This window comes from Mus caroli, unplaced genomic scaffold (assembly GCF_978045245.1).
Source record: "Mus caroli unplaced genomic scaffold, Mus_caroli_1 scaffold_8, whole genome shotgun sequence".
NCBI classification, from domain to species: Eukaryota; Metazoa; Chordata; class Mammalia; order Rodentia; family Muridae; genus Mus; species Mus caroli.
Window position 1 is genome coordinate 18982798 of NW_028227263.1, and position 17124 is coordinate 18999921.

The window sequence follows — 17124 nt, forward strand, 5'->3', positions numbered from 1 at the left end:
CATAAAAATTATTCAACTTTGAGAGGGACAATAAAATACTGAAAAAGAGGGCGTATGGTGTGCAGAAGAAAGATCAATAACCTGCTCTGCCTACAGCAAAAGGTGAAGAGAAAGGAGGCAGACTGCATGCACTGTGAATTTGGGGCTTGCTTAGTGTTTGTGTTGCTTTGAGTTTCAGCAAATGAAAGGTGAAAGCCAGACCTGAAAACCACTTTTTCTGGATTCATTTTTGTTTTTTGTTTTTTGCTTTTCGAGGCAGGGTTTCTCTGTATAGCCCTGGCTGTCCTGGAACTCACTTTGTAGAACAGGCTGGCCTCGAACTCAGAACTCCTCCTGCCTCTGCCTCCCAAGTGCTGGGATTAAAGGTGTGCACCACCACGTCCGGCTATGGATTCATATTTGAGCTTTGATTGAAACTCCAGACTTTCAGCATTCAACTGTGAGCAAGCTAGCCTCCAAACCCATTGCCACCTTCAAGGAATATATTTAGGCAATAAGAAGCAATGTTGGGTGTGGTTTATTAATATCTGGGCTATTCTAAGCTACAGTGGAACCCTGTCAAGAAAAAAAGTGAACTATTTTGGAAAAGCTTGGTGTCCAGAGAGTGGACACTTAAATTTTTTTTTCAATTAGATTTAAGCCTCTGTTTTCTCTCATCACCATATGGGTTCTGAGGATCCAAATCAGGTCAGTAGGTTTGGTGACAAGTTCAGATATGCCATCTTCGTGGGGTGTCCCCGCCCCCGAGTGTTTGCTCTGTAGCTTTGACAGCCTAGAATTCACGATCAGCCTTAGCCTCCTGAGTTCTGGGATTACAAATAAGTGTACCACCATGTCTGGCCCAGGTTCGGGGTTCCTCCATGGCAAGGTTTCTCTGGGACCGTGGCAAGAAATGTGAACCAGGATAGGCCCTTTCATTGAACAACTATTTATGCATATCTGCAATACTTGGCCTTATTCTAAACATCGGAGAGGCAATGATGAACAAGGCAGTTTTATCCGTGAGATCTGTAATAGAAGCAGCCCAGGGAATAATGTAATGTGAGATGAGAAGACTACCGCGGGTCACCTCACCAGGCTTACACAAGTACACCAGGCGCACTGCTGTATTTGCCTCCAACCAACTTCGCCCGCCCACTTCCGGCTACTTCTCTTCTTCCCGGTGCCTCGAGCGAGGCGTGGCTCGTGTACGTCACTTCCGGCGCGCGAGAGCACTGGTTTCCCTTTGCTTCCGCGGCGAGGCCGGAAGTAGAATTGGCGGTGGCGGAGGCCCAAAGCGGAGGGAAGTGGGAAATCGGAGAGACTCAGCCGGAGTCTCCGCGGCGGTAATTGTCCGAGGCCCCTCTAGGCCACCGTCCTTAGCGCGGGCCCGCGGGGTTCGACGGGAGTTGGCGGGGTGCGGCCAGGGCAGCGGGACGCGGAGGGTCCTGGGCCGCCGTGAGGGGAGGGGGGGGCGGTCCCAGAATCGAGTCCCCCCTCCCGCACGGACCCTCTGATTGGCGGGCTCGCCTTCGCTTTTCCCAGGAGACCCCTGTGCGGTCCGGAGGGGGCGGCGGCCCCGACTCTGACCCGCGCCGGGGGGGGTGGGCCATGGCGGAGATCAGCGACCTGGACCGGCAGATCGAGCAGCTGCGGCGCTGCGAGCTGATCAAAGAGAGCGAAGTCAAGGCCCTGTGCGCCAAGGCCAGGTGAGCCCGCGGGAGGGACGCCAGCCCGTCGCCCCGGGGGTCTCGGCCGGGCAAACTCCGCCGAGAACTTAGGGCTTGCCCAAGCCCGGAAACGTCGCCAGAGAGAGGTCCGGAGAGCCACTTCACCCCAGGAACCACGGGGTCGGCTGTGTATGGGTTTCTAGTGGAGTAAGAGCGAGTGGCAGGAAGTTCTAGGGAACTCGGGGAAAACGGCTTGCCCTACTGGGGTGAAAGAGAAAGTTTCTTGGAGGGGCTGAGTTCTGGGACAGATTCTTAAAGAGTGAGGAGATGGTTCAAGGCAAGAAAACAAAACGTGATTTGCCAAAGCCTCTCAATCCCGTCAATCCTTAAAAGAGAAAGTGACTTTGTGTCTAGTTTAACAAACAAGGCCTCCAGTTGTTCAAAATTACCAGCAAGGAAGGAATGGAATCTGATGCCAGTTCTGTGAATGCGGATCCTTTTAGTTACGATTCTGGAAGATGGAGTTGAGCCACCTTCGGGTTCCATTATGATCCTAAGAAAAACAATAAATAGGTTAGACTAGAACGTGCGTTTCAGACTAGCTCAGTTTACTGAGTTGAGGCCTTTTCAAAAACGGAAGAATTTTTTGAAAAAAACTCACAGCTTCAACACACTTTTTTTTTTTCTAAGATTTATTTATTTATTTTGGTTTTTCGAGACAGGGTTTCTCTGTGTAGCCCTGGCTGTCCTGGAATTCACTTTTTAGACCAGGCTGGCCTCGAACTCAGAAATCCGCCTGCCTCTGCCTCCCGAGTGCTGGGATTAAAGGCGTGCGCCACCAGGCCCGGCTTTATTATTTTTATGTAAGTAAACTGTAGCTGTCCTCAGACACACCAGAAGAGGGCATCAGATACCATTACTGATGGTTGTGAGCCACCATGTGGTTGCTGGGATTTGAACTCAGAACCTTCAGAAGAGCAGTCAGTGCTGTTAACCATTGAGCTATCTCCAGCCCCTCTCAACAGCCCCTCCCAAGCCCTTGGGATGCCAAGAAAGGAAAATGAGGGGTTTAGGGTCATCCTAAGCTAGGTCAAGGCCACAACATGAGACTCTGGCTCAGGAAATGAAGCAAAAAAAAGAGTTAAGCGTGATATGGATATGGAGAGAGGCAGAGTTCTCCGGGAAGTAGAAGGAAGTTATAAGTCAGGATCCCAGTTTGGGGTGCAGTGACTGTGGGTTTGAGTCTGAGCTCTGCCACTTTGTGTGGTGTTGATTTTGAAGTGTCTTAGGAGTCAGTAAAATGGAACAAGTTGTGTTGAGTAAAACAGTTGTGACCATTTAGTCTGCGCAGTAAGTGAATTTAGCATGATGTTGTAAGTTATGAGATGGTATTCAAAGATTGAAGCTAGCTGAAACTTGGCGGGGGATGGGTGGGGTGGTGGTGTTTGGTTTGGTTTTTTTCTGAGACAGGGTTTCTCTGTGTAGCCCTGCCTTGTCTTTTAATTCACTCTGTAGACCAGGCTGACCTTGAACTCATAGATTTTCTCTCCCCCCCCCCCCACACCTCTGCCTCTCAAGTGCAGGGATTAAAGACATGTGATACCACCCTCCAGTAACCAAGGTGCTTCTAAGAAAAGGTAGACCAGACCAGCTGGGTGTGGTGGCACACGACTTTAGACTTTAATCGGGAGACAGAGGCAGGTGGATTTCTGAGTTCGAGGCCAACCGGGTCTACAAAGTGAGTTCCAGGACAGCCAGGGCTATACAGAGAAACCCTGTCTCGAAAATAAAAAAAAAATAAAAAAAAAAGAAAAGGTAGACCTTGAAAGATATGCTTTTGACCAGCTAACAGCACTGTGAGAAGGAAAATTCAGATAGGGTGGGAGTAGGTAGGTAACAGTTGAGGCTGGTAACTTGCAGTGTGACTTCCACCCTGTTTAATGGATAGTAACCTGCTCCTTACCCTTCCCCACCAGTTCTGTGAGGCCGGGAGAATATGGGTGTGTGCCTGTCTGTCCTCTCATGTACCCTAGCTGGCCTTGAACCCAAAGAGATGCATCCGTCTCTCTCTCTCGAGTGATGGTTTCTTTTTACGGAGTAGGAAGCCAGTGACTTGATGCAGGTTACCCACTGAGGACGTGGCCGCTGGTGTCCTGGTTTGCTTTCTCTTGCTGAGCTACATCTCTAGCGCTGTTTGGTTTGAAGTCTTTGTTTTGGAGACAGGATCTCACTGTCTCTTAGGCTGATTTGGAGACTGGAATCCTTTGCTTCTACCACCATGCCATCCATCATGTCTGACTGTAAAGAGGAACCCACATCTTAGGCCTTGAACTTGCTATAGAGCCAAGTATAACCTGGATCTTTCTGCCTTACCTACCAAGTGCTGGCATCCCACGTGTGTGTTCCTGGTATTGATTTGAGGCCTGTGGAAGAGTCTGGTGTTGCTCCTCTGGAAATTGGATTCCTGGTTCAGCAAGTTTCCAGCTTGATCTGCCACCATTCTAGGAGGTCTTTGTGGAAATCATCACAGGAGTAGGGGTAGAAAAGACAGTGCTGAGCTGAGCCAGGGAAGATATTGTTAGAAGAACCTACAAAGTAGCAAAAAGAAAAAAACTACACCACAGCCCATTTCTTAGCTGTAAATTCCTGTTACAGTGCCGCAATCCTTTTAATCCCAGTACACATGAGGCAGACGCAGACAGGCAGATTTCTTGAGACTAGCCTGGTTTACACATCAAGTTACACATCCAGGCAAGCCAAGGATACATAATGAGGCTCCGTCTCCAGAACAAATGACCACAGTGCTGACAGGGAAGGAACAGCATATTCCTTTGAAGGTGCATCTGGGATCCTTGTGCCTGCTGGAGGTCTCACCCTCACTGCGGGGAGTGTGGGGAAGGGAGTGAGGCCAGGCTCAGTGTTCTGAGGGGAGGGAGGGACCTCCCTCTCAGGACTGTGTGCTGTGCTCATGAGAAGTGACCACGGGGACCGTCTAGGCTGAAAATGGCCCAGCCTGCTTGGAGGGGCTTAACTGGGGGTAGGGGTGAGAACTTGGACTCTGTCCAGTTGGCAACAAGGAGCCGTGAGCAGGGGTTGAGTGGTAGAGGTAGGGGTTGAGAGGTAGGGGTTGGTGCTTTTGACCAAAATCATGAGGACAGTGCATACTTCTGTCCCACGGAGGTTCAAGGACAACCTCATGTCCTCCCTCCCTCCAAAAAAGGTCAGGAATTGGGCTGGGCTGGCCTGGCTGTGGTGACCCTGGTCTTCTCCTGTCTCCAGAGAGATCTTGGTAGAAGAGAGCAACGTGCAGAGGGTGGACTCGCCAGTCACAGTGAGTACTCTGTGTCCTTTGGAGCCTGACTTAGTCCTAAGTTTATGAGAGGCTAGAACCTCCAGGTCTCTGCTGCTCCTCAGTCTTCAGGTGAGCCTCGATACAAGAATTAGATGGTGAGCAGAGCTTGCAGCTTAGCAGTTGGATGCTTTCCCAGTGTGTATGAGAGAGACCCTGGGCTTTAGCCTCAAGACTACAAGAAAAGAAAGGGTGCTGAAGGAATTTTGATTTATCATGGGGATGCTCGTGGCCAAGGAGGAAGAATTTGATTTGGTAAACGATCCTAGTCTGTGGCTCAATGGCTGTGTGCTGGTCACTCTGCTGGGCATATGGGCAAACAGAGATGGAGCCAGTCCTTTGAAGCTGGGAGTCTGCCAGGAAACACACATCTCCTGCACCAGAGCAGGGTAGGATGATAGATGACACCACAACAGGCTCACTTGGGGCTAGAGGGTGGGATTTTAGTCCTGAGATGGAGTGACACAGCCTTAGCTGGCATGGAAGGTAACAGTGTTTTGAAGAGTGGCCTCTAGGAACACAGGGTTTGTGTCTTGTCTGCTCTGACTACCCACGTTCATCTTTTCCAGGTGTGCGGTGACATCCATGGACAATTCTATGACCTCAAGGAGCTGTTCAGAGTGAGTTAGGGAGCACTGCGCCTGTAAACTGGCATATCTAGAAGATATGATCATTGACAGGACTTAGGTTGCATGGGCTTTGGGTGACAGAAGGGGCTCAGTTCTTTGGCCTTGCAGTGGGAGGAGATAGTTTGGGGCCAAGCAGAGCCATATCCCTCCTCCCAGGTAGGTGGCGATGTCCCTGAGACCAACTACCTCTTCATGGGAGACTTTGTGGACCGTGGTTTCTACAGTGTTGAAACCTTCCTCCTCCTGCTGGCTCTTAAGGTGAGGACCCTTGGCCCCTGGAGCCTGAGCCTTGGCCACTACTTGCTGCCCTCATCACCTTTCCTGTCACCTTGGAACTTTGCTGTGGCTGTGGACTGTGTGCTTAGCGGGGCTGGTCATGACTGCTGCCATGAGTGGGGCCAACTCCTGAGCCCTTGAAGAGGCTGGTGATGTGAGTTCTGGGAAGTAGACAGAGGCTGTGTTCAGGAAGCAGCAGAAATTGAATAAACTGGGAGAATTCATTGGTGAGGGGCCACAGTGGGGTGGGGATAAGGTGCAAGGCTTGGAGTCTGAGTCCAGCAGTGAGGAACCACTAGCTTTGTAGTGAGTGCATCTCTAGAAAAAGCTCCAGGAGCCTATGAGGCAGGGATGTCGTGATTATGTCAGAGGCAGCAGGAGTCTGGGCTACACAGAGCATGGTGAGGGCTGAGTGAGGCTGATAGACAATTGGGAGGGGTTAAGTGGGAAACAAACTAGAACCAGCCCTGGCTTGATGCACCCCTAGGTTCGCTATCCTGACAGAATCACTTTGATCCGGGGCAATCATGAGAGTCGCCAGATTACCCAGGTCTATGGGTTCTATGATGAGTGCTTACGGAAATATGGTTCAGTGACTGTATGGCGCTACTGTACTGAGATCTTTGACTACCTCAGCCTGTCTGCCATCATTGATGGCAAGGTAGGTTGGCTGTGGATCTCCTCAGGGGTGGGGCAGTGGTGGGTCTCTGGGCTTCCACCTCCCTTTCTCTGATACTACTTTCCCTTGTAGATCTTCTGTGTGCACGGAGGTCTTTCCCCTTCCATCCAGACCTTGGACCAGATCCGGACGATTGACCGAAAGCAAGAGGTACCCCATGATGGACCCATGTGTGACCTCCTGTGGTCTGACCCTGAAGGTGAGGGCAGTACCTCAGCTGGCGTTACCTTTTGCTTGTGGGGACGGGATTTAAGCAGGTGTATGAAGAAAGAAGAGTCAGGCCAGGATAGTTTGGGGAGAGGAGGGCAAAGTTGGTCCACACTGGCTTTTTTGTTCCTCTTGCCTGGCTGGATGCTCCATAAAGAGCACAAACCATGGATGTTGGTGTGCTCAGGCCTACAGTAGCTTGGCTCATGAGTTTTCGTGGCTCAGAAGATCTGTTCAGGGTGAAGTCATTGGCTCCCTGGGTGGGAAAGGTCATAGACTTGACAATAGCTTCTTTGCAGGTGAGCCTGGTCCCCTAGAACGATGGCCCCTGAGGGTTCCTTTGTATGGTGTACTGTTCCCTCTAGTTCTGGCAGAATAGAGATTTAAAGCCAGGCTTTCTGAGTACCAGTCCTAAGCATACCCTCTAATCCCATCAGTGTTTTTCCAGACTGCCCTGTGTGGCAGAAAATGACCTTACTGCCAGGAGCAAACCTTGATCATAATGGTTCTCTGGGCATTTTTTTCTCCTTAGAGCTTCTCTGTTCTAGCATTTGCTATCCTGTCTCCCAGATCCCCTAGAACAAGCCTCTGCTTAATGAGGAAAGATGCACAGGCTTTTAATTCCTTGTTATAATAGACAACCAGAGGAGCCCACACACTGTCCTTGTCTTGTCTCAGACACAACAGGCTGGGGAGTGAGCCCCCGCGGGGCAGGTTACCTGTTTGGCAGTGACGTGGTCGCCCAGTTCAATGCAGCTAACGACATTGATATGATCTGCCGTGCCCACCAATTAGTGATGGAAGGCTACAAGTGGCACTTCAATGAGACCGTGCTTACTGTGTGGTCAGCGCCTAATTACTGCTACCGGTAAGCTGGCAAGGCCAGGAGCCTGGGTGAGGGTAGATATCTGCGCCAACCATTGTTAACTGTACTTTTCTTAAATCCAGCTGTGGCAATGTGGCAGCCATCTTAGAACTGGATGAGCACCTCCAGAAAGATTTCATCATCTTCGAGGCTGCACCCCAAGAGACACGTGGCATCCCCTCCAAAAAGCCAGTGGCCGACTATTTCCTGTGACTCCTTGGCCCCAGCCCCTTTGGCCCTTGGACCACTGTGACTGCCCTCTGCCCAGTCGGAGGCTGGGTCTGAGGGGCTGCCTGGCTTTGCTCGCCCCAGGGTGCGGACTTGCTCTGGAGAGGTGGAGCCTTGGCTCCTGGCTTCCTCTCCTTTCTCCCACTTGATCCATGAAGTTTTCAGTCATTTTTTTCTTTTTTCCTTTTTTTTTTTCTTCCTTTCTTTTTTCTTTTTTTGTTTGTTTTTGTTTTTAGATAAAACATTTTGAGAAAAAAAGAAAAAAATTCTAATAAAAGAAAAAAATAGACTTAGGTTCTGTCAGGTTTGGTTGGGGTGGACATAGAGACCTGCTCTGCTTGTCCGTTGGGCCCGGAACCTTGAGGCTCCGTCTGCTAATCTTCTAATCTTTCCCAAAGGCTTCCTTAGTGCTTCATGAAATCTAGGTTCTTGGACAGCCTTGATTCTTAAAGCAACCATTGTGAGGAAGCTTTTCCATCTTGAAGGGGACAGACAGCCCAGAGCAGGCACTTTCTTAGCCACAAGGGCAGGGCAAGCAGCTGGGCCTTTAAGCTGTGGCTCCCCCAGCCCCACCCAGGGCCAACACCATTAGCTCAAGTTTCCTGAGCACTAATGTCTTTGGAGTTTTATTAACAAAAATACTCTTATCCTGAGAACAAATTGGCGTGGCTTGCACTAGTAACAAGGCCCCCAGGAGGTGGGGGTACTGAGCTGGAAGCCCCATTTGGCCAGGCAGAGGCTCCCTCCATTCGCACTAAGGTGAGAGCTGAGGGGAAGCAGGCCCCAGCTGGACTCAGAGCCGCCTTGCCTGAGCTTTGAAGCCAGAGGGGGTGGAGTGAAATCAAGGTGTGAACTAAAGGGTAGAAGAGAGGCCCAAGCCAGCCATTTGGTGGGGGGGAGGGAGGTACCACTTCAATGTGGATGCTACCAGGCTGGGGGGAGGGAGCTGGAGGATCAAGGGAAGATGGCATAGGGTTACTACATCGAGGCTCAGTACATTGGCTTGGATCCCATGTCCAGATAACCTCCAGGTCCTGGGTACGGTAGAGGAAAGGGACCCCCTTGGATGAAGTGTGGGGCAAAGGATGGTACAGACGGAGCCGCCTGATAGGCAGAGCCCCCTGGTCCAGGCTGTAAGTCCAGAAATGCAGCTGAGTAGGGGGCTGGGCGCCCAGGGTCTGGAGCCTCAGCGAAGCTGGGGGTCCTAGTCACAGGAGAGAGGTATGAGAACAGAAGGCCCCCTCCTGGAGCCCCCAGCCCTCTGCCCTTCACCTTACCTGGCTGGTAGGTGACTGGGGGCGCCATGAAAAGCGGCAGGGTGTAGGAGGTAGGCCTCGGCACTGGGGCCCCCACATGGAGGAGCTGAGGCAGAAGTAGCTTCCCGGGGGGTTGGGGCCTGCTCTGGATCTGAGTCCCGAATGTCCCCACCCAGGGTGGAGTCACAGGGACCCCCTGGTGTATCTGAGGAGAAAAAAGAGCACAGGTTGGTTAGGGGAGTTCCATGTATCAGGTTTGGCCCCATGCCACCAAGGACAACACTCACCCCCACTCCCACAGGCCTCTGTGGCCACTGGCTCTGGGCCCCGAAGTTTCCTCTTCACACGGGCATCCCGCTCCCTGGGGAATGATGATGGTGATGATGTGATGATGATGGCACTAATAGTACTTACCAGGTGCCAGATATTCCACCCTCCCAGGCACCCTGTGGGCAGGTGCTATATTATACCCATTTTACAGATAAGGAACTGAAGACCAGAGAAGCCACTAAAAAGCAGCAGAGCCCAGGTTCCTCTCAGACTTGTAACTTGGTTCTTTAGTGCTTTCTTTCCTCGTTGGGTATTTAGAATCTGAGAAAGCCCCTTCCTGGCAGCAAAGTCCAGTATCCACCCAACTTCATAGCTGCCCCACAGCCCTTTAGCACCTGACAATCTATACTCCTTCCAGGAAGGCCTCCCTGACCTTCTGTGGCATCACACACCTCCCTCACAGCATGTCATAGCTCTCTCCGTATTTGAGCTAGTGAACCAGTCACTGTCTTTTGGGATAGACTAGCAGCTCTCCCAGGGCTAGGTCAGCTCTCAGGGGTTGTACTTGGAAGAGATGCCCAAGTCCTTCCTCGGTAAGCATTGGCTGGCCTCTCTTCACTCTGCAGCCTCACTTCTGCCTCGGGGCCTTTGCACATGTCTTTTCCCCAGACACTCACTTCCCTCCCCTTCCCAAAGGCCTTTATCCATTGTCCTTCGGCGCCTTTTCTCCAGTTTCCCTCCAGGTCTTGCCATCTTTTGCAGGCCTTATTGCTGTTAGAATTGTATAGTCTCTCATTTTTGTCTGCTCTGCCGGCTAGTCTACCAATTGTATGAGGACTGAGCAAGCTTAAGTAATTGTTGAATTGAGTGGATAGAGCCGTGCAGTGGTGGCGCACGCCTTTAGTCCCAGCACTTGGGAGGCAGAGGTAGGCGGATTTCTGAGTTCGAGGCCAGCTTGGTCTACAGAGTGAGTTCCAGGACAGCCAGGGCTACACAGAGAAACCCTGTCTTGGGAAAAAAAAAAAAAAGAGTGGACACATGTTTTTACTTACCATCGTGTTCCTAGTGCCCAGCACACAATGATTAGTAAACACTCACTGAATGAATGATGCCCACCTCTTACAGTTTCTGCCATTTTCTCGGAAACCTTTGGCAAAGGGATTGGCTGCGATCTTCAGCTGTGTGATCTGAGGACACACACGCAGGTCAAAGCCCCTGAAGCCTGGGCGACAGTCACTGACCCTCCCTCAAGCAAGGCCACTCACCCTAGGGTTCTGGTAGGCTGTCACAGAGATGAATGTGGTCTCAGGAAATCGGAAGGAGGCCACACCCCCCCAGTGTTGGCTGCATAGTTGGGTGGCTCTCACCAGGTGGATGCGAGGCTGGTACTTGTGCATCGAGTGCAAGATCAGCTGGGAGGGAAGAAACGAGGTGACTCCCAGCCTTCACCTTCCTCCCATTACCACCCTAACACCCCACCAAGGAGTCCCAGCCTGGGCCTCACGTGGCCATGGGGGTCCAGTGTGCTGTTGGTGAGCTTAACACGATGGAAGGATACGGGCTGCCGCATCCAGTGGGCACCAGTGGCAGGAGAGTCAGGGTGAATGTAGACACGGTCGGGTAGGCGGGGCTCAGCCTTGCCACTGGGCTCCCAGTGCTGGCCCTGCCAGCGGTATCGGGCCCCATCCACTGGAACCACATCCAGAAGAAACAAGTAGCGGGCCTCTGGGTCCAGGCCAGTGACTGATACTCGGCAAGCAGGGAACATGCGCCTGCACAGGGGAAGGGGAAGGAGGAGAGGCCTGGAGCTACCCTCTGCCAGCTGTGAGGCCAGCATCAGTGAAGGAACTAGCAATAGGCACCTCAGTTTTGGTACGGTAAAGCCAGAGAGGTGTAATTAGGTTCTCCAGCAGAGTCTAAGAGCCATTGTACAGATGGGCAAAGGGGACAGACAGGTTAGGGGTTCTGACAGGCCGGAGCAGGTTAATCTCCTCCCCACTCGCCCCTTCACTCTCTCCATTCTAGTTACAACGTGGTACAATTCTGTCTCAGAGCCCTTGCCATGTCCTGTCCAGGCTCCTGACCCCTGTCCCCTGTAACTCTCTTTGCAGAGACAATGGTAACTATTTTCTTCCTGAAGCCTTAGGACCCTCTTGCTCCCTACCTTGGTGCAGCACTGACCTCTGTGGCAGCAAAGACTAACTTTCTTCAGAAATAATAGGTGCTAGGCCCTGGGAACAGGATTTATCCTGGGGTTCAGGCCTTAGAGACCTTGCCAGAGCTCACATGGTGGGCAATCACCTTCCTTCAGGGTGAGCTGGGACTTAGTCACACATGGCCCCTGATCCTGGACAGATTCTCCCACACTGGTCACTGACTGGTCCTTGACCCTTCTCATAGGCTGTCTGCTTCTGAGTTAGGCCACATGCCAATCTACAACCCAGCTAGCCTGACCTCTCTGACCCTTGATAGAATGGCTCCTAAACCCAGTCACAAACTCACCAGCCTAATCCTTGAAGCTCGACACAGTGTAACTCCTGTTAGTCCAGGGTCACAGTGTCAGGCCATAGTTAGATTCTACTGTCTGGGTTGTCCTAGCCCTGGAGGGGCCCCTAACCCTAGCTCTTGTCCCAGGAATTCTCTTTTCTAAAAGCTGACTTGGGCCATCCCTCACCTGCCAGCCTTGGTGATGATCATCTCTGTGCCCACAGCGCTGAATTCCTTCCACAGTTCCTGGTTCTCCAAGCTCAGGCTGACCCCAGGAAGCGAGTGAAGGGCCTCTGGGGGTGGCGGTGCTGTCTCGGGGCCCAGAGCAGACGGGAGAAGGGGCAAAGGAGCGGCTGCAGCCAGAGTGTGGGGAGCTGCCTCAATCCCAGAGAGGAAGCAATCCAGTTTAGAAGTATCCAAATCTGGAGATGTGGGAAGAATGAGGATCCAGGGGAGGGCCACACATTCCCAGTTTCCTGCCCCTTACCCAGAGCCAGTCCAACCGCTCACCAGGGTAGCGGTAACCCTCTGTCAGGGCAGGTGGGAAGGTGGAGTCTGCCCCAGGCTGGGGGTGTCCCAGACGGTAGCCAGTCCCCAGGGAGGGGTACAACTCTCGTGGATGATACATGTTGTAGTTTCTTCTGGCCTTGTGTCCCGTTGCTAGAATCCGGGGTCTAAGGGATGCCCCCTTTATAGCTCACAGCACAGCCCCTTCCAAACCAGAGATCACAGCCCCTCCCCTCCTTGGGGCCCTGGAGGTGGGCTGGAATGGAGACCCCTGGGGCCTAGAAGGGGTCCAAGAGGAGGCCGGATACCTGGGTACCCTCCCCTCTCCCTCGCAGCTTCACTAGTCCCGACCCCCTACCCCCTCATTACATAATTAACTCCTCGGCCTGATTGATCCCTAGGGCTAGGACAGGGACGCAGTTTGGCGCTTCCGGCCAGCTGGTCTCCGTTCCCACGGTGGGGGCAGACCGGCTAGGGGGCAGGGGTGGGATCTGGATCCTGGCACCGAGCCTAGGATCCCGGGTTAGACCCTAAAGCCCCAGACTTTCTGGAAGGTGACCCCTCCCTTTTTTCACTTAGAGGACTAGCCTTGCGAAGTGAACGCGAGGACAAGTGCAGGGTTGATGTCTGAGCTGATACGCCAGACACCGGGCATCTTCAAGAGACCGCGGCAGAGGACTAAAGCCTAGAGTCCTCCCTGGTTTATAGTCTGAAAAGCCTCCACCAAGTCTCAAAAGTTGAGGGGCGTGCACAGTTACAAATCTATGGTATCTCGTGCAAAAAGCGCAAGGTCTCACGCCGAGAACATTTCAACTACACTTCCCAGTAGGCACCGCGCCAGTCGCACGCAAAGGCCACAGGCAAGCTGTGTTGGGGTCCCTGGGAATTGTAGTTCAGACTGGGGCGGCAAAGCCAGAGATTTGGTGGTCTTCTCTGAAGCTTGACCCCGAGGAACGAACGCCAGGACTAACATAGGCAAGATGTCAGGAGCAAGATTTGTTTGGTCTACTGTTTCTACTCCATCCCCCCTGCTGAGGGCTCTGAATGGAACCCATCTATAGGGAAGGAACTTGGATCCCAGGTTCCCTCTCTGTATTCCATGTATACCAGGGGCTGTCTCCATTCCACTGTTTTATTATTTACAAACGCTACAGAACGAGAACAGACACGTTGCAGGTAAGAGGGATCCAGTGGGAGAGATTCACAGAAAGGTGGTGCACCGGGGCCATGAGAGCAGCACACAGGCCTTATCTATGGGACAGGCAAGACAGGAAGGGGTTAAAAAATGAGATCCAAGCCAGCCAGATCGCAGGGAGGTGCAGGGGGCGGGGGTACAATCCCCCTCTTTGTCTCCCCCCAAGGTCACAGTGCATGCAATAAAATATATGTACAGGAGCTGGGTCCTTCCCCTGTGGGGGCCCTGAGGGTCCAGAGCTCCCTTCAGGAGGAGCGAAACCAGTGGCTCCCCCTGGCGGCCAGGCCAGGCTGAAGCCACATGCGGCAGGAGCTAGGTCAGTCCCAGCCGTTGTCTTTGATCATGTGGTTGAGTTCAATGATGTATTTCCCCTCTTTGTACTTCTGGCTGCTCTCAAAGGCTTGCTCCTGGAAGGAGAGAAAGGGCTGCCAGGCACAGACAAGACTTTTACCACTAGGCAACGGGGTTTTGGGAATGAATACGATTGGTCTTGTTTTATATATGAAAAAAACAAAAAACAAAAAAACAAAACAAAAAAAACCACCCTGTGGCCCAGAGAAGCTCAGCTGCCTGCCCAGACAAGGCTGTTCCTCACTGGGGAGAGAGAGAACTCTGAATCACGGGGAGTTCTGAAAATTAATGACAGCTCCAACAGGGAGGATTTGAAAGTACCTACAAGATTTCATGGTCCAAGGATTACAAACTGGTGGCCTAAGGGCCATTTCAGCCTAAGGTAGTTTTGTTTAGATAGCAGAGAGCTTAATATAAACAACTTTAGGAGTTGGGAATGTTTAGCTTGTGGGAGGGCCTGGATTCAATATAAGCACTACATTAAAAAAAAAAACAATAAAACTTACAACTAAATGATAACTATATATACTCACTTCATTTTGCCCCAGCCTGCTTTCTCTGCCCTACATCTACACTACCCATTTATAAACCCACAGTATCTGCTTGCTCTTTTTTTTTTGGGGGGGGGGGTTTCAAGACAGGGTTTCTCTGTGCAGTCCTGGCTGTCCTGGAACTCACTCTGTAGACCAGGTTGGCCTTGAACTCAGAAATCTGCCTGCCTCTGCCTCCCAAGTGCTGGGATTAAAGGCGTGCGCCACCACGCCCGGCTCTCCTTGGTCTTAGAGACATTTGAAGGATTTTGTTGTACTTTGAGACAGGGTCTACATAGCCCTGGGTGTCCTGGAGCTCACTAGGCCGGCCTAGAACTCAGACATTATCTGCCTCTGCTTCCTCAGTGCTGAGATTAAAGGCGTGCGCCACCACACACTGCTGACATTTGAGTTTTTAACCTCTGGTCTAGGCTATATTTTAGGATTTCAGAGGGGCCAAGCCACCTGTTCAAAGACACACAGGAAATCTGTGGCAGGGTCGGAGGTAAAGTAAGATTAGGACTGTCTCTGCAATGGGGCATCCAGCTTCTAGAGACATGCCAAGTGCCCAGTTCCCTATGCTATCCTCAAATGTATAAGGAATAACTTTGTTACGTGTAATCTGACCCTCTCACAATGATCTACTGTGCCAGGTAGTGGCTTTATGCTTCCATGCCAGGTAAGGAAATGAGACTTGAGGTTGTGAAATCAGATGCTAGACAGCATCGGAAGCGACAGGAGCTATGCAGAGATCTGGGGACCTTAGTTCCCACATTGCTACAGTGTTAGTTATGTGGTCTTGGGCAAATGTCCCAGCATCTTCAGACCTCCTCGTCTTCTGTAACAGACTCTGCCACCAGAAGAGCTGTAATGATCGAGAGACTATGTGCCATGTGTTCACATGCACGGCAGATAAGCAATTGATAAATGGTGATTCTACATGATGCTAATCATCTAGGACAGGGGTGCAAATCCTTCGAGGGAAGAGAACACCCTCAAAGCCCTGCAATAGACAAACCTCCAGTCACTGGGGAAAGAAAACCAGTTTGTGCTGGGCCACTGGTACTCTGAAAGGCAAAGGTAGATGCTTTCAAGGAAGAGGGATGAGGTTAGGTCAAAGGTCAGCCTAGGGTCAGAGATCTCAAACTCACATATTTCCAGCCCAAAGTGGTCTTGCAGTTCTCACAGTGGATGTCAGCGACAGCATGAAGACCTGTCAGCAGCACCCGCTCTTCTGCTGGCCCGCAGCCCACATTCACTCTGTGGGGACAAAGGGTAGTCCCAGGGAGGGTCTCAGCAGCCCAGAGCCACCCTCTAGCTAGTATGTTTAGTGTCTGGTCTTAGCCTCTAAGAGGAGCCTGATCATGGCTTCCTGTCAGAAACAAGGGACTCTGGGAATATCAGCATGATATCAGGGAGTCACAGGTCACAACAGAGGTCAGGAAAAGAGAGGAAGGAGATGAATACTCACACAGAGTTGAAGAGGTAGGCACGTCCCTGACTGCCCTGGAAGGACTGGAGGGTAGTGGGGAGACGAGAGGAGGGGGTTAGGGCTATTGGTGGGGAGTTGCCAGGCAGCCCATTGCCATTCTAGACTAAAATGTGGCCTGCTTACCTTGGAGATGAGGTCGTCGTGGTTGGCCAGGTGAGCACGGCAGTGGGCACAGCTATACCTCCGGTGACAGTCATCCAAGTAGGCCTGAAACGTCTTGGGCTTTGAAATCCGCACCATGGCGGGGGCCAAGGGCAGTGGCCCCACGCGGGGAGCGGCCCACGGGGAGCAGAGGGAGCCCAGTGCCTGCCAGGAAGGAGAGGTAGACGATCAGGACTAAGGCCACACACATGTAGACAAGCCCAGAACTATGGGGACTCTGTCACACTTGGCTGCTCTCTCCTTTCCCTAGAGCCAGCAGTCTCACCAGGGACCAGAGTCATCTCAGTTTTGACTCACTGAGAAGGCCTCAGGTTGCATCAGCGGGTAAACTGAGGCTAGGAGGAGCTCTAGGTGAGTCACCCACCAGCTTCTGGCCTCACCCCTGCTGAGCTGGCATCTGAACTGGCATCTGAAACGTGAAGAAGGGGCTTCAGAGTGGATGGGCTGCCAGTTTTCAGTTTTGAGGAATTGGGGGTGGGGGGGGGAGAAACTGACTGGTCCTTGGGACGCTATTTGGACTAGTGATAGGGCAAATGTGGGGTACATGGAGTTCGCTTGGGGAAAGGGTCTCTCACCTGGAGGAGGCAGGAGGCCTCCCTAAAGGAAGAGGGTCCCCTAGGGAGAGGAGGGGTTTTTACCTGCAGGCGCTGAGCCTCATCTCCGCTGAGGGGAATCTTACCTGCATCGCCAAGCCTTACCTGAGACCCCGGGGCTCACCTGGGGCGAGGGGATGGGGGCGTGCGCGGGGGAAGGGGCAGTCCTCGCTTGCGAGGCGGGGGCGCGGGGCGACGCGCAGAGACGTCGATCCAGGCCTCACCTCGCCTGGGCGCGTGGAGGGCCCGGTCCGCGGGGTGGCCTGGCCTGGGAGTGGGGGGCGCTCCTGATGGGCGCCGTCCCCCCCGGCCCGGTTCGCAGCCGCCTCGACTTGTTTACACCGAGACCAGCTGCTGCCGCGGCTGCGGCGGGAGGGGGAGGGGGCCGGCCTCCTGTCC

The 17124-nt window shown here is 52.5% G+C and overlaps 3 protein-coding genes across 4 annotated transcripts; 1 reads left to right on the forward strand and 2 right to left on the reverse strand.

Annotated features, from left to right (window-relative positions):
• Nucleotides 1-1226: 1226 nt before the first annotated feature.
• On the forward strand, nt 1227-8171 carry Ppp4c (protein phosphatase 4 catalytic subunit). 2 transcript variants are annotated; one of them, XM_021166486.3, is made up of 9 exons: nt 1240-1325; nt 1525-1688; nt 4929-4980; nt 5568-5618; nt 5784-5885; nt 6391-6564; nt 6655-6781; nt 7468-7657; nt 7738-8171. In XM_021166486.3, exons 2-9 carry the CDS (start codon nt 1591-1593, stop codon nt 7865-7867), a joined length of 924 nt encoding a protein of 307 aa, XP_021022145.1. In that variant the 5' UTR covers nt 1240-1325; nt 1525-1590; the 3' UTR covers nt 7868-8171. The 2 variants fall into 2 exon arrangements, with proteins under 2 accessions (XP_085697450.1, XP_021022145.1); XM_085841324.1 differs by lacking the exon at nt 1525-1688 and having other exon boundaries at nt 1227-1325.
• Nucleotides 8172-8451: 280 nt separating this feature from the next.
• Nucleotides 8452-13315, reverse strand: Tbx6 (T-box transcription factor 6). The gene is made up of 8 exons (XM_021168695.3): nt 12406-13315; nt 12083-12317; nt 10913-11180; nt 10674-10820; nt 10525-10595; nt 9426-9499; nt 9160-9343; nt 8452-9086 (listed from the first exon to the last, which is right to left on the reverse strand). The coding sequence occupies exons 1-8, from the start codon at nt 12521-12523 to the stop codon at nt 8873-8875; spliced, it is 1311 nt and encodes a 436-aa protein (XP_021024354.1). The 5' UTR covers nt 12524-13315; the 3' UTR covers nt 8452-8872.
• A 205-nt stretch (nt 13316-13520) lies between these two features.
• On the reverse strand, nt 13521-17076 carry Ypel3 (yippee like 3). The gene is made up of 5 exons (XM_029479055.2): nt 16950-17076; nt 16094-16276; nt 15950-15993; nt 15630-15738; nt 13521-14004 (listed from the first exon to the last, which is right to left on the reverse strand). The coding sequence occupies exons 2-5, from the start codon at nt 16208-16210 to the stop codon at nt 13915-13917; spliced, it is 360 nt and encodes a 119-aa protein (XP_029334915.2). The 5' UTR covers nt 16211-16276; nt 16950-17076; the 3' UTR covers nt 13521-13914.
• Between the last annotated feature and the right edge of the window lie 48 nt (nt 17077-17124).

Excerpts from the sequence above, each read along its gene's own strand:
- Tbx6 (XM_021168695.3), bottom strand. The coding sequence starts at position 12,523 with ATGTATCATCCACGAGAGTTGTACCCCTCCCTGGGGACTGGCTACCGT. Across the intron at positions 11,181-12,082 it reads ATCATCACCAAGGCTGGCAG|GCGCATGTTCCCTGCTTGCC; the intron begins GTGAGGGATGGC and ends TCCCCTGTGCAG. Across the intron at positions 9,344-9,425 it reads AGAGGCCTGTGGGAGTGGGG|ATACACCAGGGGGTCCCTGT; the intron begins GTGAGTGTTGTC and ends TTTTCTCCTCAG.
- Ppp4c (XM_021166486.3), top strand. The coding sequence starts at position 1,591 with ATGGCGGAGATCAGCGACCTGGACCGGCAGATCGAGCAGCTGCGGCGC. Across the intron at positions 1,689-4,928 it reads GCCCTGTGCGCCAAGGCCAG|AGAGATCTTGGTAGAAGAGA; the intron begins GTGAGCCCGCGG and ends TCCTGTCTCCAG. Across the intron at positions 5,886-6,390 it reads TCCTCCTGCTGGCTCTTAAG|GTTCGCTATCCTGACAGAAT; the intron begins GTGAGGACCCTT and ends ATGCACCCCTAG.
- Ypel3 (XM_029479055.2), bottom strand. The coding sequence starts at position 16,210 with ATGGTGCGGATTTCAAAGCCCAAGACGTTTCAGGCCTACTTGGATGAC. Across the intron at positions 15,739-15,949 it reads GCCTACCTCTTCAACTCTGT|AGTGAATGTGGGCTGCGGGC; the intron begins GTGAGTATTCAT and ends TTGTCCCCACAG. Across the intron at positions 14,005-15,629 it reads CCACTTTGGGCTGGAAATAT|GAGCAAGCCTTTGAGAGCAG; the intron begins GTGAGTTTGAGA and ends CTCTCCTTCCAG.